This window comes from Argopecten irradians, chromosome 2, assembly GCF_041381155.1.
Source record: "Argopecten irradians isolate NY chromosome 2, Ai_NY, whole genome shotgun sequence".
Classification (NCBI taxonomy): Eukaryota; Metazoa; Mollusca; class Bivalvia; order Pectinida; family Pectinidae; genus Argopecten; species Argopecten irradians.
This window is the reverse complement of record NC_091135.1, coordinates 53,539,527-53,566,663: the sequence shown is the minus strand read 5'-3', so window position 1 is coordinate 53,566,663 and position 27,137 is coordinate 53,539,527. Positions and strand designations below refer to the sequence as shown.

General features: G+C 33.5%; 2 protein-coding genes and 1 long non-coding RNA gene across 4 annotated transcripts in view; 1 reads left to right on the top strand and 2 right to left on the bottom strand.

Moving 5' to 3' along the window:
- LOC138315937 (neuronal acetylcholine receptor subunit alpha-7-like) overlaps positions 1–3,469 on the top strand; it is a 72,993-nt gene extending 69,524 nt beyond the window's left edge. For both annotated transcript variants that reach the window (XM_069257355.1, XM_069257356.1), the window contains one exon: positions 1,236–3,469. In XM_069257355.1, the coding sequence (XP_069113456.1) occupies positions 1,236–1,705 (470 nt within the window). In that variant the 3' untranslated portion in view covers positions 1,706–3,469. The remainder of the gene's footprint in view (positions 1–1,235) is intronic.
- A 7,622-nt stretch (positions 3,470–11,091) lies between these two features.
- On the bottom strand, positions 11,092–13,816 carry LOC138315936 (uncharacterized). The gene is made up of 2 exons (XR_011207564.1): positions 12,754–13,816; positions 11,092–11,965 (listed from the first exon to the last, which is right to left on the bottom strand). It is a non-coding gene; the product is annotated as an uncharacterized lncRNA (long non-coding RNA).
- Positions 13,817–13,896: 80 nt separating this feature from the next.
- On the bottom strand, positions 13,897–20,079 carry LOC138317022 (uncharacterized). The gene is made up of 5 exons (XM_069258654.1): positions 19,867–20,079; positions 19,551–19,782; positions 17,450–17,586; positions 17,006–17,144; positions 13,897–14,384 (listed from the first exon to the last, which is right to left on the bottom strand). Exons 1-5 carry the CDS (start codon positions 20,012–20,014, stop codon positions 14,213–14,215), a joined length of 828 nt encoding a protein of 275 aa, XP_069114755.1. The 5' UTR covers positions 20,015–20,079; the 3' UTR covers positions 13,897–14,212.
- Between the last annotated feature and the right edge of the window lie 7,058 nt (positions 20,080–27,137).

Below are 27,137 nucleotides of genomic sequence, written 5' to 3'. Positions count from 1 at the left end.
GGATTAAAAAAATTCGAATGTTTAGAAAAGATCAAAGTACATTAATGATCCATTTGAGTTATTAAGGTTGATTGTTTTAATATATTGTTCTTAAATAGATATATAATGATATGAAATAATTCCATGCTTTATCGCATTCTTCATACGGTATTTCATGCGGTCATTTTACGGTGTTTGCTATATAAAATGCCATGAGAATAAATAATGCTAAAACAAAAACAACTAGGAACAGCTTTCGTTTTTTGATACCTTGGATATTGGTACAAGTAAAGGCTATCGATGACATATTGAGGTGCTCCAGAGATTTAACACAAACAAATACACATCTACGGTGATGACGTCATCCCAAGGATAGGATGATAAGATAAAACAAATGTGGAACCAAGTTATATTACTATAACTCATCGTTCTGGCATGAGTGGAAGATAATTGCTGTTTGAATTACATAGCAGGGATCAATTGCCATTAGATTGGATCTATCATTCTGTGTTGATGTGTTGAGTGTAGTGTTTCAATAGCGGTCTTCTAGTGCGTAAGGGTTACGCTGATAGCGTTTGTTTGGTAGGCCGTATGACCCTTTGAAGTGGCAACCTTTATACAAAGGTCGAAACATTGATTATATGCTTGATAGGTTAAGTCTTGGAAATGGTTTTGGCAACGAAGCCAAATATGATTCTCTAAGCGTAAGGGATGCCGGTCAGAAGATAACCAAATCAAACATATGCATGATTGTTCTATATATATAAAACACATATTGATTTACATTTAAGCTTTGTCAAATTCATTATGTACGATCTAGTATACAAATCAGGAATGTTTAATACAATGAAATATATTACAAGCGATTTGTTTGACCGGGGATTTTACAAATATATACACAAAGAGTCCTTATTGACCTTGAGATGCAGACGGCGGTCGTACAAAGATACTAGTAAACATTATAGCATGGACGGCTAATAAATGACGAAAATATATTCCAGACATTATGGAGTTTGCTCCCCTCCTAAAATGTAGATTTTATCTAATATTTTCCAACATTTACAAGCTACACAATTTTGAGTCCACAGTAACCTAAGGTTAGCCATGATGCATACACATTTTTGTCAGCTTTGTAATGAATCTATTAATTGCACCAAAAAGTGATTTATATGCGTCAGTGTAAAATATCGTTAGATTATTTCATTCCCTTTTTTATAAATGCTGTGTATTTAATAATGTTCTATTCATATTTCCAGCTGTGTACCTCACCATCTTGCTGACGTTGAGTGGACTGTCCGTCGCATCCACTGTTATGGTACTACATTTCCATCACCGGGAAAAACGACTGAAAACCTCTCACGTAACAGAGAGAGTTGATGACGTAGTACACAACACTCGATTGTATAAGGTATGCCGTCCCAATGCAAATAACAACCGTAGGAAAACCACACAAATTACCAAAAATGGTCTTAGGCCATCTACGGAAAAACTATTGCAGGATTACATGGAGATTGATGATTCAGAGGCAAACCCGGTGGAAGAGAACTGCTGTACAAATTGTGTCTCTAAATTGGCAAGATGGAGATGTTGTACGAGAAGTCGAAAGCCTCACAAGTATTTAGGGAAGGAATTTGCACAGAAACTGGATAATGTGTTATTTTGCATAGTTACTATTCTAACAGTGCTATCCACAGTCATAGCCATGATACTCCTGATATACTGGTAAGTCTGTGATAGGCGGTGGATATGAGTACCTGATTTGGCTGTGCAAGTAGTATGCGTGGGCATTGGTTAGGACTTCTCATCAACTGAGGGTGACAAGCTATTTGGTTTACTTACTTCTCTTTAAGAACGAAGAACCTTTAAGGTTTGATTAACATTTAAAGATGCGTAGTCGTTCAGTCGTGCCACCTACCAGTGTATATACTGTTTTAATTCAACATGTTTTAATTTATTTCTTGTGAATATGTGGATACAATCGCAAGGTTAAGTAAAGGTAGGGCGTTGAATGTTTTAATTCAACGTGTTTTAAATTTTACTTTTCAACATGTGGATACAATCGCAAGGTTAATAAAAGTAAGGCGTATAAAACTAAACATCTTATGATTTTATTTATAGAAATATGCTATATGAAATGATTTATGTAATTATAGATTGTCCTAATACCATAAACATTGACAACAATTAATATTATTGTGCATGCGGTATGTGTTCAGATAATATGAAAATTGTTTGCTGCCTACGACATCCCATTTAATTATATTTCTTTGTAATGTATAATGAATCAAAGGGAAGTTTCAAGTGACCTTCTCTGTGCATAAAAGTTCTATAATCCCCACTTGCGCTATGTTAGCGTCAGACTGGAGATGTAGGAAATAAACATGTTTTACTTAGCACCTTTGATGCACTGTATATAGATATATCAAAAGCACGTAAATGAATATAAATCTTCATATTATCGTTCAATCCACTACCATGTTATAGAGCGCCATAATAATTAATCAGTATCTTTATGTCATACACTTATTTGTCACGTCTATATCATTATTCCGAGGTTAGTATTCAATAATAATAATAATTTATCCTGTGATAAGGCAATCAAGTAAATATCTTAGAAAGCTGCAGGTCATGATAAAAGAACACAGGAACCGGATAAGTTGGTGTTCGCTAATATCGCTACACTTTCATGAAACAATGGATTTAAAGGGCTCAAGATTATTTTCCACCTAATGTCTCCCAAATTGAGAAGGAAACTACGTTTGAATTGTCTGTGAAATATAGCATAAAGTAATTAAAAATACGGAAAAAATCCCACTTCCACAGGAAAATGAAGTTCTAAGCACAACTAATATTGAATGACATTGACCATCACGTACCTGAAAACCTAGAGGCTTTAAAAGATGTTACTTTGGAATCCAAGGTTAAAGATGTCAGACAACAGTGATTGCTTTGTATATGGCGTTACATCTTATAAAAAATCAATAAACAAGCTTTTATCTTGAAACGTAAAAGACAGCATGTTAATCTTCATATGTTTTACAATAATACGTTAGAATCCAACGTACGACGGCTCGTCTACTTAAATTTGAGCTTGTCAGTTATGTGGCCAAGACAAGCGTCACGAGGATACTGATTCGTGAAATCATTATCATACTTTTCCATTTATAGGTGTACGAATGATTTATGATTATGATTGATTTCCAATTTAATGCTACATAATTTCAAAGCATTGCTAAAATGAGAAATTTTCCAAACAAGTATCTTTTGAAAACATGTACATTTATGAACCCAATACACCACGTACCCGGTGAATTTTATATCCCTGTATCAATCAAACTATGTCAATTTGCATTTTTGTAGTTACCTATATTACCCTACATTGTCTTTACATATTAAATGGTTATCTACTTTTGCGGTTGGATTATGGTTGGTGACGTTATGTGTTTGCGTGCCTAACGTCATACTACTTTGCTAACAATCGATACTCCCCTCAAGGATTGAAGATAACACTTTGTTATATAAAAATGATAAAAAACTGTAATTTATTGTTATAATGTAACAGGGTGCAGGATGACAACACCTCTGAACAGATATCAGGGTCACACGATTCCTCGCAGGTACTTATCATAAACATGCAGGATTTACAATAAAAATACGCAGCCACGATCGAGCTAAAGAGAATTCTGTCACCGAGCGATATATTGCGGCTAGTATTGTTATATAAAAAATGATAAAAACGCAGATATCAGTACACTTAAAAAAATGAAAAAAACACATCTCGATCAGTACACTAACTTGTTATATAAAAATGATAAAAAACACAGATATCAGTACATTTACTTGTTATATAAAAAGGATAAAAACACAGATATCAGTACACTTACTTATTATATAAAAATGATAAACACACACACCTCAGTACACTAACTTGTTATATAAAAATAATAAAAAACACAGATATCAGTACACTTACCTGCTATATAAAAATGATAAAAACGCAGATATCAGTACACTTACTTGTTATATAAAAATGATAAAAACACAGATATCAGTACACTAACTTGTTCTATAAAAATGACAAAAATACAGATATCTATACTTACTTGTTTTATAAGAATGATAAAAACACACATCTTAGTACATTTACTTGTTATATGAAAATGATAAACACACACACACCTCAGTTCACTTACTTGTTAATATACAAAAATGATAAAAACACAGATCTCAATACATTTATTTGTTCTATAAAAATGATAAAAACTCACATCTCTGTACACTAACTTGTTGTATAAAAATGATAAAAATAAATCTTATTTTTTTCTAATATATTGGACAATAAATAAAATTATTTATGCATCCCTCTGGAGAGTAAATTTTGAAAATGTGGATTTGAAGTGATAATGAAAAAGTCTATTTCTTTAGTACTATACAACAATTGTTATATAAAGTTATATGGAAATTCATAAGAATATTACTGCATGTTTAATCTTGTTATGTATCTGTTATATGAACACCTCTTTTTCTGTGGTTAAATATTTAATATCAAAGACAACATGACGTTTTCTCTTAGCAAAATACAAAAGAAATTGAATTGTAACATCGATGGATAGTGAAGATATCAATGGAAGATTACCGGAACTATACTACTCAAAATTTGCTATGGATCACTTTTACTTTGTGGTATCAAATTCATTTTACTGTATAGTAATTCATGAAAAAATGCTTAAATTATATCTTTTAGATGTCTAAACACAGGTTTCAACAGAAAAACTATGACATTTTCACCAGTGTTCGATACATTACTTGCGAAACAGAGGTACCCCCAAAAATGACAAAAAAACGCGTTATATACAATTTTCTCGTGTAATTTTCATTTCATTATCTTTTGTGACGTCCATAGCTTCAATAACACTACGACATCGCCGACGCATGCTCGAAATTAAGTCCCGTTTCCGGTTTTGATTGATGGATGCCCATTCCTCTTGCAGGGCCGTATCATGTTTTTGCAGTGACCTTGGCTAGTAAACGCGAAAAGAAATTGATTCGTGTAGCATGTCTCACACGTGCTCTATCGGATATAGATCCGGGGAACGAGCAGGCCAGTCCATAAAATAAAAGTGATCCTTAGCACATTTTGAGTATTATATTTAGAGAAAATGTGTGTTTAACATAAGGTATATGCTGTACGAAAGATATTGAACCATTTTTATACATATCTCCAGAACATTTTGATAATTTAATCTCATAGCATAAATGATGACATTTCATCGACTTATGTTCGAAATAAAAACGACTTTTCATCGGCTCATTGCAAGACGACTTTTTTATCGGCTCAAAGCCTAAATAAAAGCCGATTGATCAACAGATTATTAAGAACTACAAATACTGGTAAATGTATTAACAGATAAGCTTGAAAACTGATTCTTTCCAAGTCATATTATGCCAAATCGACAATTCTCATCATATCGACACGCGCTGTTATACCTCTAGTTGTTGTTGTAAAATAACTGTTTATAAATCTATCATAACTGACATTTAGATTGTGTTTCAGAACTCTTAAATCCCGGACGTGCATTTGTACTACCGATAACATAATAGCCTTTGATCTGAGAGGATTTATATGGATATGAAAAGGCGTGTGATGATGAACAAAATCACTGGTGATATAAATATGTTTACTAATAAATTTTCTTCATCAAACCCCATTAGGTGTGATTGTTATCTGTAGATGACCTATAAGTCTTGTCCCTCCATATATGTCCCTACCTGGTGTGTTACGATAGTCATGATGTATTGATGCGGGCTATCACCTCTCACGGTTTGGAAGTCAAACCCGCCATTTTCAGTGCCTGTCACCCAAAGACACTTACAAGAATGAAACAAAATCTCAACGTATATGATACATTGTATATATCTTTCTCATGCCAAACCAAACTTAATGCAACATGAAGTTATATTTGGTCATTGTGATTCCCATCATTCAAATAGATAAGCAAACATGACAAAATAGTTAGGACCATAACATCACCGAATGCGTGGTTCATACTACAATGAAGAGAAATAAAAAAAAAATGCCGCCATGTTTCAGGTTTTCCAATTTTAAAGGAGGTAATACTAAACAATAGTAATGATACTAATTTTACGTCGCGAAAGCAGCGGATTGCAAAATCTTTGTATGTTCTACAAAAGGGTCACAGAATATTGTAAATCCCGAGTTTTGCCTAGGGTTTTACAACATTTTGAGATCCAAAGGGTAAAATATTCCTATCCTTCATATGCACATATGAAAGATTTGTTTTCTCATGACTCGACGTTGTATTCCAATCCACAATTTTGAAATAAGTTCGAAGAAAACCGCGACTGCTAGGCAATACATGAAAATTACATTTTATTCTCAACACAAATCATGTGGGTTGCATTGTCTATATTAAAACTAGCCTAGTTTCTTCAAAAGATGTTAAATTTTACCGATAAGATAGTGATTTTGTTGTCGCCGTTGTCACGAAGATGTACAGCCTGGGTAGCCTTGTAATACAGTATCAGGCAACATGAGTGTATTGCATTAGACCAGCCAGTATTACAAACGTAAGTATGAAAGAAATATCTATTTACACGTAGATGTTGGTAACTTTGATTACTATGATTTCCATTATCTTACATATTGGTGTAGTGCTAGTTTACCCAGTGAAATATATAGGCTTTTAATCACTATCTGTAACGCCATGTGGTCGCGTGATAACATTAATAATGCTCTTTGTGACTGAGCCTATTTTTTAATTTCTCAGTTACTAGTAACTTACACTATCATTGGTGTCCATCCGATATTCCATGAAAATAAAGGTAATCTTAGGCTAATTCTTCAGATTAATGCACCAGAATGCGAGACGATGATAAACAATATAGTTGTAAATTATCATTTCTGGATAGCGGCATTCTTCCTACCATCGTTCTAAGTTATTGACATGGCAAGTTTATGTGCTATTCAATTAACATTATTTTTCAATAATAACTATCAACTGGTGATTAGGAATGGTATTTGTGATGATCCAGAGGTACGACATTATGAAAACTACTGTAAATTTTATTAAAGCTTTCAGATTGACATGTTCACCTCCCTATGAGAATGGTCTGTTCGCTATACAGTATCATAGAATATTAAATCATCGATTTACAATGTGTTTATTGTCGATAAAGGTGCATGCGCATATCATTCCAAAACAATTTAAGAACGCTAACATGCTATTTTACTTTTTAGTTTGTTTTTTTTTTGCAATATAGGGCACTCAGAATGCAATTTATACATTAACTAATGTTACTGTTGAAGACTTATAATACAACTTTACCTGTCTGCAAGTTATTCGCATTTATTACACTAATATCTACTGTCATTGTGTATGTACGTCTTTTTGCAATCGGTGAAGAACATGCATCGTTTCTGGTAACTATTTTCATCAAAAAAATATTTCTAGAGTAAGGCTTATTTTTGTAAAGATGAAAGAAAAACATCAACAACGACCACCTGCATATTTCAAAGGCTGATCAACTAACATAACGTGACTAAAGATGTCCCACTGGCATACTGATTATTCATTATTTAATGTTGTTCAGCAGAGAAATGGATTAAACATTCCAAATGAGAGTATCATTCAACGTTATCTTAAACATTGGTGACCTTAAAATGTCGAATACTATTTTTTAATCCTGTTTCTAACACGTGACCGGCAACACTCACATATCATTTAGAACATTGTATTCATAGGGACATCAACGACTGATTATCTAAAGCTAAACCAAGCAGACAGCATTTCCCTCATGCTCTTAAAAGCAAATCGGGTTTTTTTTTCATTGAATATGCCTGGAGTTTTATCTAGCTTTGAATCTTATTTTCATTTCAATACATACGATTCGTAGTATTGATTAGTGTCGGTACAATATTATTAATGTGTTAAGGTTTGAATTGACTTAAGACCCTAATTTTCCATTCACCATAGGCATAACAGCCAATCAGTTCTAACAAATATTTAAAAAAATGTTTTAAAATAATACAAGAATGGATATAGTATTATACATGTCACACATTATTGTTTGTTTTTGATAAATGTATTTGCACAAATAATATATTTCTTCAGCCTTTGAAGTTCCCTAGAAAAACTCATACTTTTCATTGTTTTGACAAATGGAATGATCTAAAACTTTAAATACAGGTGGCTTCTGCCATAAGTCCTTTTTGATTCTCCCTTAAACCAGACAAGTTTGGAGAGATGAATCAACATGAATATTATCCTCAATATTGTACAAATTCTATTATTTCCAATATCATCTTTACCTTTACTAACTTCTATATTAAGATTATGAGCACACAGACGTAACACAGTTATATCGCTAGTCTATAGCAATTTATTTATGTATATCAGATACAATATGATTCAGCGATAAAGTAAACAATAGTTTCTGCGCTATGGAAAAGAAACAGACATGCTATCTAAAGGAGTGCTGGAAGGTGGGAGTAATCATATGGTGAAGCCGACCATCTGTGTTGACTGAAGGTCACATCAGGTAGGAATAGCAAACAGGTTAAATACCATAAAGAGTTATCTATTATTATTAACAAGTTATCTATTATTAAGATATTTGTTTTTAAATATCTGATTTTTAAGAGTTAACTATTATTTTGTAAGTTTGAATTATATAACCGTTCTGTACTAAGATACAAATGAGACCAGATTAGATGTGCCGTATGAAGTGCTGATCTCGTTTCATTAAAGATCAACTTGATGATCGATTAAAAACATAGAACATAGAAGTCTCCGTCATTTGAAGCCGCAAGGGTATGTTTTAATGAAATAAAAAATAAATTGCTATTTTGAAGCGTTGGTACAGGAATATAAACACGTTTCTCCGGGTAAATCATCACCCCTTTATTATCGAGGATGATTCCTCCGTAATTTTATAAAATGGATCTAACTATGCATTTAGCAGTAATTGCGTAGTACTTAATGTAATATAAACATTAAAATGTGGCCAGCATGCTTAATATACATGCATTGATAAGTATTACTGTCGAGGTAATCGCGTTCATTACCAAATCTATTGCCTATTGCCCGAATTTTAAAACGTACGTCTTGATAAAAAATTATATGCAAAAATTTGAGCTCGATCAAGCCCTTAAGGTTTTAGATCATATTTCAACTAGTTTGCATGGCAAGTTCCAAAAAGGACTCGATGTGTATGTTTTTGTGAAGTCGAATCCGCACATACAAGCGCTCCCTTTATACTTTATAGACACTAGTAAACATAGCGACATGGTTATTTGGTGACAAAAATATGTACCGAACCCTGTAGACTTGCTGAACTGAAAGATACTATGTTTTGAAAATTTTTCTAAAATTTACAAACAACACAACAATATACGACTCAACAGTAATACAGTGTTGTACCTAGGTTATACCTTTTCAAGCGACAATTGTTTGAAGGGAGACAAACGCTATTCATATTTTTATATTCAGCTGTTCCTCGATGATTGTCATGTGTTTTAACTTTAACAAGGTGTTAACTTGGTCAGCTGGCCCTTGATGATTGTCAGGTGTTTTAACTTTAACTAGTGTTAATTTGGTCAGCTGGTCCTGGATGATTATCAGGTATTTCAACTTTAACAATGTGTTATGTGTTACCCGAATATGATATTTTTTTCACATGCACATATACATATAGGAACTTACATGAGTGATCATTTCATATGAGATTTTATGAAACGAGTCTAAGAAGTTTTTATTAAATTGCCAACGTTGTGCGCCAATGTAGAAGAACAGGCCCGACCCGCTCCTTTTACAAATCTCATATGAAATGAACACAAATTCAAGATAAGTTTTATCACATAACTACATATACCTACATAACAAAGAATTTACGTCAAAATGTATTCCGAAAATCCAACAGAGGCCGCCATTTTGTCTCGCCGTCCTCGTAATCCTGATTTCACGTCTCTTTCCTGACGTCATTTTATTGTTTCTGTCTGACGTCACAATGGATTTTCAGTCAATGAAAATTGCTCCAGGTCATATTACACTAGTGACATACGCAAAATATTACACGGGCGAAATCACTGGATATCAGGCGGATTATGTGAAAAATATGATAATACATAGTGAATTGACAGTATTATGCATTTCTACTCAGCTATTCTTAAGGCTTGTGCATTGGTTGGTATATCTTACGAATGTACGTCTCTGAGGGTCGAACATTTTTCATTTATTAAACCTTTTCTCATACATTTTTTGGAAATGGCAGTGCATATCAAATGAAAGAAGAAAAGTAATTGCAAATCAGAGATATAAATCTTACAAAATATTGGATTTTATATGAATTTTACCTTTTTGGTCATATTAGTCCTGTGGCGTAATTAAGATAAACTACATATTTTCCGAATGGTTTGATATCATAACATTTGTTTTAGAATGTATTGCACAAATATCTCCTTTCAAAATATAACAGGAATATTTAATAAATTATCCTCAGAAAAGAAACATATGCTATCCCTACCCCTTAATTTTTGTGCTGCTTTAATTTTTTTCTCGATATTTTGAGTAAAAAATAAAAACGTTCAAATTAGACTAATATGTAAAAAGAAGGACCAAAATGTATCATTTTCTATATGTATTTAGATTTCAAACAAATTAGAGTGGCATTTGTCGAATTGAAAAAGAACACTTTATTGATTTAGAACCCATTAGAACTAAAAAGTAACATGGGAGCGATTTATAATAACATGACCTTCATAGGTCAATAGTCAAACTGTGATCATATCATTACTCTACATCAACGATGCAAACGATACAACGAGTGTTACTATTCACGATTTGTTTAGAAACAGGTACTTTATTTCAATTGATAGAGATTCACTATGACAATCACATTATCCTATATATAATCTTACCTTGTGGTCCGCGTTAACCTTTGATGCATCAGTAGGTAAATGATATCGATATTCTAAATCAGGAATACAAACGGTATACTATGTATGGCCTGTCTCTATCCTTTTGATTACTGTAGATATCATATGTCGAGGCGACAGGTGTTGATATTTTTTTTTACAAAAAAGTAAATAAACGCTCATTTATTACAATGTATTGGTTTAAAACTCCCGACATTTGCAAACCTCGTAAAAGACACAGCAATAGAATTTCTATTGAACAATTATACAGGCGTGATTACTCCCAATTCTGTTGCATTTAAATCCTAGTTTTGTAACATCACATATGACCTAGTCATCTCTAAACACAGGCACTGAAAACAATCCACGCAAAACATATGTGAAATAACCGCATTGTCATCATGTTATCAACATTGCTAATTTTTCAGCGCGAAATTTTGTTCAAAACCTTAACGAGGTTAAGACAAATTATCATGTTAAAAAACGAACCAGGTTATTAAAAAGTAATATAAATTGATTTTGATAAAATAAGCTGCTTGATGGTCAACTGATATTCTGGTTTACTGTTTGATGAAGCACTTTAGGATCCACTTCAGTGATGTGTGTGGTAGCCTGGTCAGGTGGAGGGATATGTTGTATACGTTTGGACATTCACAGGTGTCTGAATTATTCTGTTTTCTTCTGTAAAACGACTGATGTAGCATCGTCCATCACGAATGTCTGTCGACCAGCTATGGCCAATTTATATATAACAGTATTTAATTATACTACATTGACGTTGTAAACTAACATACAGAATTCTGATGAATCATGTTTTCTGCACACGTAAATGGTAGCCTAACTATTTTCAGTAAGGAATCACACACTTCGTGACAGACTTTGATGCACGCACCAAACGGTAGAAGGAGTACATACAACCATGCGACGAAGAATGCAATCGGCCAAGCAAGCAGAATTAGTATGAAGAACCACAAGATTGAATTTAGAATACCAGCTCCACCTTGACCTTTTCCCTCTCCTTGACCTTCACCTTGGCCCATGGTGTATTATTTCCTGCAATGTGATAAATCGTACACACAATTGCTTATAATAATAGGATGCATCACAGTTAATACTTTTTCTCATATGTATTTTTATCATCATTCATTAAAATTAATTGCGTTTGAAGGAAAATACGAATGGAAGTTAAAATATGCTTATCGTGACTTTTGCCGACATGAAGGTCTAAATTTAGAACATAAGACAACATACCGCATATTGGGCTGTTAATAAGGTATTATTTTTCGATCATATAATTGTGAAAAAAATCTTGTTTTATTGTTAACATTTGATCGGTGAACATTTTACCGGTGATCAAAATTTAGCGTTTTTCGTATCATTTTGTGCTATAACAGTATTGCATTAAAGCCGATTGCAGGTAATTGTAATACGCAGATCATCTTCACGCAAAATAGCTTAAAATCGATTTTGTGCGAAAATGCGATTGCGCCAAAGTTCATTTATAATACCTGGATGGTCACATCGACAGTGTCTTTATCGGGTATGTCTATACTTATTCTGATTCTGATATTGACAAAATTGTATAGAACCAAGTAAAAGGCGAAGACACACATTTCATTTGACATCAAAAAACAGAACAAGAAGTGAAAGCAGGTTAAGTATTAACTGGTTATAAATAACACACTATGTAGGAAGTAAAATTATATAACAAAATTACTGGACTATCTATTAATTAAGTTAATAGCAGTATATATGTTTAATTACATTGAAATGATAAGGAGTTTAGGCAATAGACGAATAATGAACGCATCGAGGGTAACTCAACACTGATGATGTCCTACCTTTGTTGTGTTACGTGGTGAGTCTATCTTCATCAAGACATGTATCCAGCAAGTTTACACTAACGGCACACACCTATCACATCTACACAGCAACTACAGCCAACTTCCGCGATAAAGTATTAGTGGGTCATTGTCAGGTGATCACGTGGATATATATATCAGTGTGATTCAGTGCTGCACACTGATGTTTATCAAAACTATGGGGACTATTCGTGCATTTTATTTTGGTTTCGTTTAAATGTCGTCAGTTAGTAAATAGTATATCACATCAGTGAGGTATAATATTAATAAGAAAGTAACATATACAGTAACAATATTATCACAGATTGCCCCCGACATCATCAAGTGGTTATACATTCATAGTCACGAGTTATGAAAACATGATGACATCACGTGGTAGGCTCCATACCATGGACAGCTTAGTTAAACGAGACAGAATCGAGTTAGAGCATCAACAGATGAATATAGATAGGTTAGGGTCTTAGCTTACTAGTACTCTAAGATTGCTAAGTTAGGGTCCTATGGTACCTTTGGTAGGGCGCCAGATTATTACTTTAAAGTCCTGTGATATCTAATAGGGTCTTAAGCTCTGCAACTAGCTTATAATTAGGACCATACGAAAAAGAAGTGAGAGCCTGGAGGACCCCAGTTTTCAATATTACGGCCCTATTATAGCTAAATTAGGGCCCCAACTTGGGCCCATAAGTTAGGATCATAATATCAATACAAGTAAGTGAGGACCCGGATAAGGCAATCCTTTACTATATCACGGCTCTATACTATTTAATTTAGGGCCTTGAGGTTGCAAAGATGGCCCCCAGCGTTAGGGCCATACGATAAGTGAGAGGGTTAAGATAGGTGTGATACGGCCCCAGCTTACTGTGATACGACCCTCAGATTTCAAAGTCTTATAAACGACGGCGAATATAGTTCTAATTATTCTGTCGTCTTATATACAGACATTCATCGGTTCAATGAATAATAAGGGCTATTGCGAATAAAACCCTAAATACACAAGTATATGATTGGATAGAAATTAAGTATATGAATAAAACAACACCGACATACAGCCTTAAATTACTCTCGCATGATTGCTTGTGAGCAGCCTTAAATTACTCTCGCATGATTGCTTGTGAGCACTTTTCGTGGTCATTTTAACAAAACATGTTATAAGTTATAGTGTTAATGACCTTTTTCATTTTGGTTTCTTTAAGTCGTGATAAAATTTACCATAAAACCTTCGGAAAATCATAGATAAAGTCGCTGAATATGCTTAATATTAGATAACATAATATAAATATCTTTCATCATAGTGGTACGGTAACTAAAATTAATTCCATGTAACTTTTTTTACTGCGTTTCATCAACCAAACAAAGATAACAAACTCTGAACGACAGCTTCTCTTTTTTGCAACATTATAAATGCAAAGGAATACAAAGGTCACCACGAATCATATGTTTAATCGAGTCCGAAATCGGAGAGTTGGAATATTACTCCAGGTCCCAGTTTAAAGAGAAGATTTAAAATGTGGGCGAGTATCTTCAGGCTTTCTATGTCACCACAAGCACCTGCAACGCCATCTACAGTGTCAAAATGGCTAGAAATACAGGATTCTTGTTTAGTCATAATTCTGAAATGAAAAGATAAAAAAAAACAATACAGATTTATATATAATGTAACCTGTCAAAGCCAGACATTGCATAGTCCGTATCCCTGTCTGTTCCAAATCTATAGTATGGTATTTCTGTTCTTAATTATTCAAATTAAAACGTTATAATCTAGACACTTAGCTACATTGGCTAAATATGTTAGTCCCCATGACATTAGTTGAGTGTTTATCTGTTTAAGTATCTCTAATGCAAATAAATGCTATCTTTTTTAAAATTAAGTTTAACATTGTTTTTATTCACTCTGTATTTGAATCTTGGCATTACAAATGCCTGATTTTTTATGTCATGTCCACTTATTGGCTAAGATTAGATGTTTAATGTGCAGTAATGACAGTTTTCTTGTCTTGAACATATCTTATAGTCTTATATTCAGTTTCAGACTAGTGATCCTGGTTATTTTGAGTACAATACAAATCAAAAGCCATACGTCAATATGAGATATGATTGCTAAGTGGTGGCATTATATAGAGTAATGTGATGGATGCCATCACCTACGTCTTCCTACACAAAATACATATCGTCGTTCGTTGGGCGTAATCCATTACATAATTTATAAACGACGTCAAAACAAAATTAAACCTATTTTTTAAGTAAATTGACATAATGTGGATACATTCGTGTCTGATATCGACTTTAAAAAACATTTATAGCTACAATCGAGTCTAGAAAGGAGTTTGTCATTCTATACTAAGTCTTAATTCTTAGAGGGTAGATTAATTAAACTCTAGATAATACGTCTGAATCGAGAATAGGCCATGTCTTGAAAGTAAGCTTTAGATTTGTTATAGTCAAACGTATATCTAAAAAATATGTTGGCTTTGAAAATAGGTTTTGATTCCTTACAGGCAAGTATTATCATAAAGTCCTGTGGTATTGTTATATTTCATATTATAATACCTCAAGTGAGAATGCTGCATTCTTATTGGTCGAGAGATATTTGGCATTTCACACTATCACACGACAGTTAGCATTAAAACAATATCAGACAATAGACACGTTCGTAGCAACTCATTAGCGACGGGTTGTAGTGTATAGCCTTGGCTATTTAACAGTGCAAAACATTAACCGCCCGAAAAAGATGCACACTCGTTTCTTTTTTCGACGCCATTTTTTTTAAATTCACTATATGCATGTAAATAACAATGTTTTTCCTTTTACAGAAGGACTTCCATACCAATTTCCATATTTTAATTGATTATTTCTCACTTCCATACCAATTTCCATATTTTAATTGATTATTTCAAATATGCACTTCCACCACTTTCACATTAATTACATATACAATCATTGTTTACACATCTATTCAAAAAAGTTACTGTAAGGAGGGGTTCTTTTAAAATAAAATAAAATATTAATATTCGTTTACAGGTTTTATATATTTAATAATTTTAATATCAGAGATATCACATAATTTTACATTAAATTTTAAAACAATCATGAAGTAGTAGTTAATAGTATTATCACTAGAAGTCAGGTCAGAACGGTCGATATAAATAGAGTTTACATTTATATAAGGAACTCAGGCTAGTGTACTCGTTAAGGAGGAACATTAGCTGTATAATTTTATCAAACAGTCACCGTACCAATTACACACGTGTCTTCATTCACTCCAGCGGCTTACGTTCATTTTGCTCACCGCTCTCATTCGCCACCATGCATGAAGGAAGTATTACAATTTACTTATATACAGTAGTAATAAGAGTCTACATATGTTTCTGTGTATATTAATTTTTTTTCATGATGTTTATTTTGTTTTAAATATGTCGCCTGGTTTATCTTTTGTTTTTTGAAGCAACGCTGCAAACATTATCTGAAGCTATTTATTAATAGATTTTAGTCTGTTTATCAATGTCTCTTTTTTCAAATTCATTACAGTATACTTAAATAAATACTACCTACATTAGAGGGTGCAGTGCCTAGTGTCACTGCTGGGAATATCGCTGTCACCCTTGGCTTCGCCTCGGGTGACAGTGATATCTTTGGGGTGACACTAGGCACTGTCACCCTCTAATGTAGATAGACCTAGTATTTATATAATGTACATGCAGACATATATGAATAAAATTAGGATTGCTTTCAATACGTATTTGTATTATCTTTTTCATATTCTTTGTTGTGTGTGTTTTTTATATTTTTTTAGTTTGAATATTTATTTTAACGTCGATGGATGATTTAGAAAGTAGGCCGGTCTCGTAGGTAAGCCTATCATGTCTAACAGGATAAATGATTTTGAAAATACGACGGACTTGAAAAATAAGTCAGTCTCCAGAATAGGCCTGAGAGTCGAGCAATTTCCTATCATTATTGGTACTAAACAAAATAATGTATAAATAACTCCAAGACAAAAAAGTTTTAAAGAAACGAATATATGGTTACCTTCAAGACAAAAAGGTTTTAGTCAAAAGAATGTATGATAATCGTCAAGAAAAAGAGGCATGAGGCTAAGGATGTAAAGATGTAAAAATTGAACTGCTCCAAATTCGTGTTTCACATGGGTACTAGCAAAATTATTAATAATTGAATAAGCATATTAATTATCAGTGTCAATGATTGTATAAATAATGTTCAATAAATTTATTACCTTTTGTAAACTTTCGGACCTGCTGTCATGTCCTTTGATTGATGGATAGGATCGCCACCACATATGCCCAATATAGGCCTCACCAGTTCGCCACATTCAGTGTCCCAGCCAAAGTTAACACTTTTGAAACCTGTAAGTACTGAATGTGTTTTTGTCGATATGATTTCATCAGATCAGTAATTGGATATGATATAAACCGCATGGTATCATATTGAATTCCTTATCGTAGAGGAGACATCATACTTATATTTTTCACATTTTAAACTATTCATATAATGTTACATAATAGCAGCAGCACTGTTATATTTTTCTATAGAATGCTAAAAATGTTCAATCCATTTGCATTAAGTTGACGTATTTTAGCTTAGCTATCAGAAAAAACTACAAAGCAAAAACAAATGCGCTAAAATGAAATAAAGAGGATTTCCTTAAATAAATACTAACATTCTTGAAGTAAAGATGTCATTGTGCCATTAGCCCAGCAAAGCCCACTGAATATGTTCATGTTCGACTTAACTTCGTCCTCATTGGGGCAACTGGTCAGCTCGTCAAGAAACTGGTCGGTTATAGATGCGAGATCACTGCATGGAAGGAGTTAATGCTTTATTAGAAATCTCCTAACACGTATAAATATGAAGAAACAATATCTTGAATTTGTGTTTGGGTTCTTAAACCTATTGCTACGTACGACATTAATACCGTATAGCCGCTTATTTTTGCTCACCAAAATTTTCGAGATTTGATAAAAATAAACCTCGAAAACATTATATGGAGGCGATATTTTCACGATATTGATTTAAGGGTCGATATCATTCAACAATTTTCCAATATTTCGCGGATCAAAGATTTACGATCCTAGTAATATCTAGCAAAATCGCAAAAATATCACCCCCGTGAAAATGATCGGCTAGACGGTATCTAGATTAACTTGGCAGGATGCGTGGTGCGTGGTTTGAGAGCAGTGGTATATTCACGTTGTGTCTTCTTGTAACAGAGGAGCTCTTGTCCTATTAATATTGCTATCTCACTGAAGCATAATTGAAGTTGATAATCAAAATTTGATATAGAGCCCAAGGAGATAAGGAAGGCCGGAATTAAAAACAACAATCACGTTATGATATATAAGATCTCAACTGTATGATCAATAACCTTTTCAATTAACATTAGCAATACATATATATATATTAGAACGCACGCTGATTAGAGACTAGCGATGGAATCACATGTTTCAGAAAGCCGAACTGGTAACATTCCAAGAATATGCTATATGTATAGGCATCACTAACTGGTAACATTCCAAGAATATGCCATATGTATAGGCATCACTAACTGGTAACATTCCAAGAATATGCCATATGTATAGGCATCACTAACTGGTAACATTCCAAGAATATGCCATATGTATAGGCATCACTAACTGGTAACATTCCAAGAATATGCCATATGTATAGGCATCACTAACTGGTAACATTCCAAGAATATGCCATATGTATAGGCATCACTAACTGGTAACATTCCAAGAATATGCCATATGTATAGGCATCACTAACTGGTAACATTCCAAGAATATGCCATATGTATAGGCATCACTAAGACGCTGTCCTGAAGCTATACAAACATAAAGCCGTGTTCGCCAGGCACACAGGACATAGAAATAATATTGTCTAAAACAAAACTAAAAGTTAAAACGATAACATCAGAACACCAAGTATATCCATGGTCTAAGATGAAGTTAGAACACCAAATCTATAACTATGAAATCATTTAATTTTGCCACGCTGCAGAGTGATAGCCAACTAATTAAGATAAGCAGGGAAATAAATAATATGTTTATGTATTTGAAATTGTTCAGAAAGTCATGCTCAATGTATAATGAACTGTAATCAAAATAACTGACAAAATTAACAAAGTTACTTTACAGTTACATTTTAAAATGAAAAGTCGTTTCCGTTACGTTGCACAGCCTACGTTGGCTGCACCACGTTGTGCGTTGTACTTATCAATCGGGGGTCAGTTCAGAAACAAAATCTTATTTCGACGTCGTCACTATATAAGTAAAAAGTGATAATGGCTGCGTACGTGGAGATATGTCGCTTTGGCGACAAATGCCATCACTGAATATAAATCATATCAGTCTATGGAGTCTATGGAAAATACGATCGGTGTGTCAATCATCTCAACACCGTTTACAGCAGAATTCGGTGCCATGGATGCGTAAACATGTCTTCCATAAAGTGTTTGCAACTTTCAATCCCATTCCTACAAAATCGACTAAAAGGTGATCAGATGGAATATGTAGAAACGCATTATTTTAGCTGAGCTAAACCACAGGTGATAATTGCATTGGGCGTAGTGCAATCGTCCGTTGAACCCCGACAATGTATCAGCTAAGGTATGTATCTTAACCTTTAATCCTAGTGACATATTTCGTGTTCCTTTGTCTTTTTTTCCTAAAGTTTAATTCAGTTACCTTAAATCTCATTTAACAAATGATATCAAGTCTCGGTCCATAATTTAATTAAGCTGTGAATTAAAAAAAATATACCTGCACATTCCCTCAGCAAGTGAAGACATTTCATCATGCGTCACGTGTGTATCGTGCTCAAATAAATCTCTGGCTGCTCCCGAAGCAACACGGTTGAACTTATCATCCAGAACTAGTTGTAGTTCAGAATACGACGTACAAATCAAGGGTGGAGCCTGTCTCCGAAACAGAACACTAGTCCATGGTGTACGTATCGGATTCGCTGAAGTAGCTGCCAACAAGAGCATCCCAACTGAAACAAAAACGTTAGACGTTCGTATAGTCACAGCTACATAGCCGTGATGTCTTGTCGGGAAATTTAAATAAAATAACTTACCTAGCAGTCTAACATTGGCATCCATGTTGACCATCGCTGGAAAGTATACACGTACATGTAGGTATGGACGGTTACTGTTACGACCTATACCCTGAGGCAAATCATTCAAATATACATAATATTCAGACTCGTCATTTTCAGAGTACATCCTATAATTGAATGACCTTCTCTATCTTGTCTATCATTTAAATTCTACGTGTCATTACGGTCCATTATGTGAAAATTGCCGATATTAAAATACAGGGAAGTATTAGCGGAATGTAAATTATAGAGTGTAAGGTATTATTAAATAATAAATAATATTAGTAATATAATTGATATAACAATATCATCACATCCCACAATGAAGAGGACTTGTCTGATATATATTTATTTCCGACAAAGCAGCGCGCGAAAAAATACGTTATCAGTAATCGTACACTCCTTACACTGAGGGTTACATTGGTGCCGAATTGCATAACGAGCAGGGCTTTGTAGGGAAAAGTGTTTTACGATAATTTGTAAAGAACACAACGGTTACCATGTAGATCTATTCACGTAACAACCCCACGTGTTAATTAGCAATGTTTATCGCAAAAAGAGCATCTACATATTTTCGGATTATAAATAACTGTCTTTGCCCCATTATTATATTCCCTATATTATAACATAAGGAGTTATATATTTTCTTATTTCCTGTTGAGCCGGCAAATGAACATTTAAAAAATAAATGCACTGGCTTCGTATTTGATATTGTACAGAAATGCTTAACTCAATCATCTATTTACACTTACAACAAAACGTTGAATTGATTGATAAAAAATCTAGCAATATAGAAATGGAATGTGACGCAATAGATCATTCAATAAAAACAACGAAATAAACTGTAACTTCTAAACTAATGGGATAGCATTATCAAAATAGTGCAGTTTCTTATACGCTCCTCCGAGTTCAATAAGCAGATAAACATGGGACAAACAATGGTATGTCGGCCTCCATTTACCGCCAAAAAAGAAATGCAAAAAACAAAACCTTTACTTGTATTTTCCCAAAATGCCATGTGTTTCACCTCTGGTAGAGTCTTACAAGAGGATCTCAAAACACCTCACCTTTCCAAAACTTCAATTCTAAATCGTGGGGAAACATAAGAAAAGACACGTTAATGTAGACACTTCTTTACTTCGAAACTCATTACCTTGTTGAGATTCTGATTTATACTTCTCTATATTAGATCACATGTTGACATTCTCATAGACAGGAAACAATATTACATCAGAAATAAGCCCGAATATCTCTTTTGCGTAATTTACTCTTTTAGATAAAAAAACCTCACTGAATGTACCATTATTCGACATGCCGTATTGATATTCCGTTTATTGTTTCACTCGTAACCTAAATTCTTTTAATATTTGCTTTTCTAAACAACTTACGTAGATAAAACAAGCGGTAGATTCCAAATTATAGATAATTACAACATCATGTTTATCGAGAAAACAAGCGTTTAGTCACCGTACAAGGACGTCATTATCTCCACGACCTTCATGTAATATTCTAACGTTTGAGGTTGACGGTATGATTCATACGTACTGTTAACCCGGTATTACCATCTATTTTATGCTTCATAATTACACGCAATCCAACAGCTAATCAAAAATCATCGCTATACACTTTAAACTAAAACCATTTTTTTTATTAAAGTAAATATATAACGACGTACGCTTTTAACATAAACATTTCATCATGGAAACATAGCCCTTTTCTTCTTATATTTTTGTTTTGGTTATCAATATGCCATTCCATTTTTCTTGATATGTTTGAGTCCAGGAACGCATTTTTTCTTCAATTATGTCAAATATCTGTTGTCTAAATATTCCTGGTTTAACGTACCTTCACGATATATCGTCTCGGGCATGTAAATTCAAACAATACACAGCGCATGTAGTTTTAACACCTAATTTAATACATATTATAGGCCTACATAAGGTGGAATTTAGCATGAGTATCACTAAACATGCTTCTATGCCTCCCTATAAATCTCATATAAATCTATAAATCTGGACAAACAAAAAAACTAAATGACAACGCTTTTTTATCTAGTTTATTTTTATCATCATAATTAATCTCGTGTTAGCATATACCGCCTTTCAAAGGGACAATTCAGTGAGGCTAATTCTGTTACCATAAAACAAGACATGGCATAAATGTATTGTTCTACATTCCTTATAAAACATATAATAACAAATATTGCTAAACACTTTATTGTAAGAGTGATTTGAGTAATTCTAAACAAAAGTTGTTTTACTCCCTATGCACGGACTATGGTTCAGCATTCAAGACGTCCGACCACAATGTAATGGCGGACAGCGAGCGAAAATGATCATTTCACATACATGTCACCAGCGTGGGGTTTCTTGGCATATCACAGTAAAATCAACTAATTTAACTCCCACCCATTGGTTTGCTTAAGATATAAGTTCAAATTTTGATGCTATCGCAGACTGTACGGTCCCTTCAAAGGTGATATAAATAGTTGTTATTCGTTCATAGAAATAGTTTTGAAGCATAAAATGACGGGTCTTCGCAGATTAATAATATTTGATGTAAGTTTTGTCAGAGAGGCACATTACTTTGAATTTCAATAACAAATTAAACACAAATAGATATATTATATATTTTAGGTCTAACGACAATTTATTTGGTTCCTCCTATTTTACTCTATCTGTAAAGGTCAAAGTAACCATTGCTGTTCTTAAAATGAACTTCATTTATAATATTCTATTAAAATCAATTATAAACATTATGATATGTGTGATATTGAACACATCATAGACACATCCCTTTTACTTCATTAATTCATATAATGTTTTTAATGTTTCCACTACCTACGATAATGATTTCCAATAAACACTCGATCTTGTTATCCATATATCTTAAAGTTTTAAAAGGATTTGAAATACCTAAAATTGTTTAATGTGTTTTTATCATATCGATAGTTAAAACAATTTACATGCTTGTAATTTTTTCAAGTTGATTAGATATGTACAAGGTTCCATGATATTTTAACGGTACATCGTTAGAGGAATTGCTATCAACTAATTGCTTGACTGCGGCGATATCCTTTACCTAAAACACATCGTGTGTACCATCATTGTGTTTATGGATATTGGCCCCGCAATACTCTGTACCCGGCATGACTTTGAACATGAATACTACATACAAATTTTCTTGTGGCTACTCGCAATTTACATTTCAAAGCATTTTTAGCGGAGAGTAAGTTTCGCAGACTTGAACATTTTGAGCTACCTTTAACTATCATTGTGTATTAATGCGGAAGTGTCGTGTCCCGTTCTATCCAGTCTTCTCTGATAAATCAAGAAGCTAGTGTTGGTTACAATTCCTATACTAAAGTGACTATCACGCCTGTTACTTAGTGACAAGAGGCCCGGCGGAACAACACGACATGACGTTCCGCTTGTTCGTCTGGCACATCTCATTTGAGGGTTCAAATCCGAAACCAAACAGATTTAGAACTATTACATCAAAACTCTGCATATATATATATGAAAAGGTATTTCACTATTTCACTTTAGAACAAAGGAAAGTGCGTTTTTTATCAACAATCACAACGAAAATGACAGCAAATGGAAATTAATGTTTGTTTAAAACTTTTTTCCAACGAGAAAAATAACAAACAAGCAAAAACAAATAAATAAAAACTACAATGAAAAAAAAAATACCGTCGACATTTGGACTCGAACCCACTTTACTGCTGCCATGACGTCACACAAAGTTGGAACATGAACCCCATATATTGCAGGGAGCCTTCTTACAGCGCATTAACAAAGTACATAGAATGGGCGGTTGACCTTTGATCTGTACCATTTTAACGGATGACCAGCCTGGTTGTTTAAAAGATGATAAGGTTAACCATATGATTAGTGAAAATTTCATTTCTCATTTGCTGCAAATTTTATGATTATATTCACTAAAATCAGCAAGCAGTTATAGAATGGATATTTCTTAAGAATCCTGTAAAATTTGAATCACCAGAAATATTCTTATCTACATTTGAAATTTGTCGTTTAACTATGATTAGCTAAATCATCTTTTCGATAACCTGGCCCCGATGTATAGACTAAGGATTTCTTCAAATCTATGGATATAACAAAGATAACCAAAGTGTGTGTACATACTGGCCAACATCGGTTATTACTGTGGATTCATAATCTTGTGTGTAACTTGTCATTTTGACAAAATATGCGATAAAAACTCAACGTTTCAGAGAAAATGACTGAAACAATTTGTCACCAAAAATCAATGTCATTAAATCTGTACTATTGTCTACCAACCAGCGTTGGTTTAACCAGATTTCACTTCATATAACATTTGCGTCCCTTACAAAGTGACAATAAAAATCACATGAGGATAATTTACCTTTTTTTTGTTTTTTTTTGCACTCAGGACTAAGGTCATTCTCTATGCATATATGGTCCCAATGCGACAATGGTATATAGCATATGTATATCTTTTATATATCTTTCACAATAACAAGTCTCATTGTTTCTAACAGTAATTTTTTCCGACAGAGATAGAGAGAAAGAGAGGAGAATCGAGATAGAGAGGAGGGGAGTGAGAGTAAAGAGCAACGTAGAGAGAGAGAGGGGGTGGAGAGAAAATACAGAAAGATAGAGAGAAATACAGAGAGATGGTGAGAAAATACATAAAGCGATAGGGGGAAGGGGAGAAAAAAACAGAACGAGAGAGGGTAAGAGGGAAAAGACAGCGAGAGTAAAAAAAAAAAGGAAAAAGAGAGAGGGGGAAGCAGGCGGAAAAGACAGGAAGAGGGAGTTAGAGAATAGAGAGAATGCGGAGGCAAGCGAGACGGTCATGGGCGCATGGCAAGTAGGACTACTGTAGATGAGTGAGAAAGCTTAGAGAAAAATAGAATATCCGGTAAAGGGAGTGAGTGGAGAGATGAGAGTCAGGCTAGAGCAAGTGCGAAAGCTAAAGTAAGCTATGTGAGAGTCATGAAGTCATCATCTTTCTTACAAGGATTCACATTACGCTAATATTCAATTATAATACAATCATGCGGAAAGAAAAAATGTGAATATTTATATATCGTTTGAGTGATTTTTTTTTTGAATTGTTGTAAATATCCATTGTCTCACTTTTTCCATATCTGCTAAAGATATTCTTCTTTCAGTGTCATCATAGTGCATTTTTTTATTATTGTTATCTTTTTTCACCATTGTTTCAAATACACTGTATTTAATTTCTAAGCGAGTCATGAACCAAAAACATTACATACAATTATACTTAACAAAATTGATTTCATGCGCACACAATCTTCATTTGTACAGGTATACATCAAGTGTCATTGCCCTATATTCCACCAAACAGTCCATATAAAAAAGGAAAAAGGCTACGACACTCAATACTTATACAGAGAAAGTAAAAAAAAAAAAAATAAATAACCTTTTTCAAGTATGAATACTAATTGCCATATTTTGCATGATATTATTACAAACCTGTACATGCAAATTAGATAATTCAAAGAAATTAATTTACAAGGTATCATTACACGCATGTAAAAAGTTATTTATGCATGTGTTGCTTGGCAAATGTCTAATTTTCCTTACATCGCTATACATTTTCAATTCGTTTTTTAATACCCTAAAAATGTCAATTTCCTTCGTTCTTTTTTCACTAACGTAGTATGTTTTATAAACAGAAAAATATATAATCGATACTAGGACATTTAAATCTTCATATACTGGCGATTCCGTTTTATAGCCGGTAATAATATATTTGATATTTGCAAAGTTCCTTCCAATTTTAATTTTCTTAAACGTTTCATTGACTTTTTCCCAGAATCTTTTAACATGTTCACATAAAATAAAGAAATGATCGTAATCCTCCGTTACCTGACATGTAGTACACAAAGGATTGGATTCTATTTTCCATTTGTACAGTAATTTTTTACAGGGTAGTATACACATGAAAAGTTTCCACCTAAAGATTTTTAATTTATTCTCATCCAAAGAGTGAAAACTAAAGACTTGTTTTTAATTAAGTATCGCTTGACAATTCAAATTTATTTTTCCAAAAATTAAATGTATGTGCTTTAATTTTCTTATTCTTTACTAATAAGTCATAAATTACTTTATTGGTAAGCTTTTCAAGAGGAATACACTGTCTACTCTTAGTTGTTATTTGCAATTTCAAAGCATCATGCGTGATTGTTGTATTAATAGAAGAATTAGATTGGATTTCCTGTAACCAACACTTTGGAATTGATTTTTTCAACATAATAATCTGTGACATCCAGTTCTGTTTCGAGGTCAGCTTGTTCAAAATATACTTCTCACAGATTTTTCCAGAATGAAGATAATTTACTGCGATAACCCAAGCCCTGGTAAAAGTCTTTTTTTTTCTGATGACTTACTTTTTTCAAATATTAATGGATTTTTTTGTGATGGGAATTCATACCAAAGTTAAGAAGCAAATTTGTGGAATTCATATCCCGCGTTTTCGTTAATCAAAGGCCCATAACTCAGCGAAATAGGTTCCTATGAAAGTGACGACCAAACTTGGCCAAGGCCCCAAGACATTTAACTATGTTACCAAGTTTCGAGAAAATCCGGTAATATTTGCAAGAGAACTGAAACAGACGAAAATGGCGTTTTTCGTTAATCAAAGGGCCCATACCTCAGCCAAATACGGTCAAATCAAAGTCCCGATCAAACTTGGCCAAGGCCCTGAGACATTTAACCATGTTATTAACTTTCGAGAAAATCCGGTAATATTTCCGAGAGTTATTAAATGGAAACAGCCGAAAATGCTTCTTTCGTTAATGAAAGGGCCATAACTCCGCCAAATAGGGTCTGATAAAAGTGCCGAGCGAATACATCCGAGCCCTTGGCACATTTGACCATATGACCAAGTTAAAATTAATCGCCTAAGATTTGACAAAATTGATGTCTTTTTAAGAAGATAATATACTGAACGCCGATGAAAACGCAACACTGTTATAATATGCAAAATTAAATGTTAACAAAAATTTCACAGAAAAAAATCTTTATTTCATTACAAAGGTATACATTTCGAGAGTCGTTTCCTACCAGTGAGATAGTCAAAGATTGCCCATGTATAGGATGAGACAAACGTTTCAACGCAACCCCCTAATTCATTTTCACACTTTCGATATCTTATTTGGACACCATTTGCCTCCACACAAGCACGACACCTACGTGGCATGGACCGAACCAGACGCTGAATTCTAACTGGCT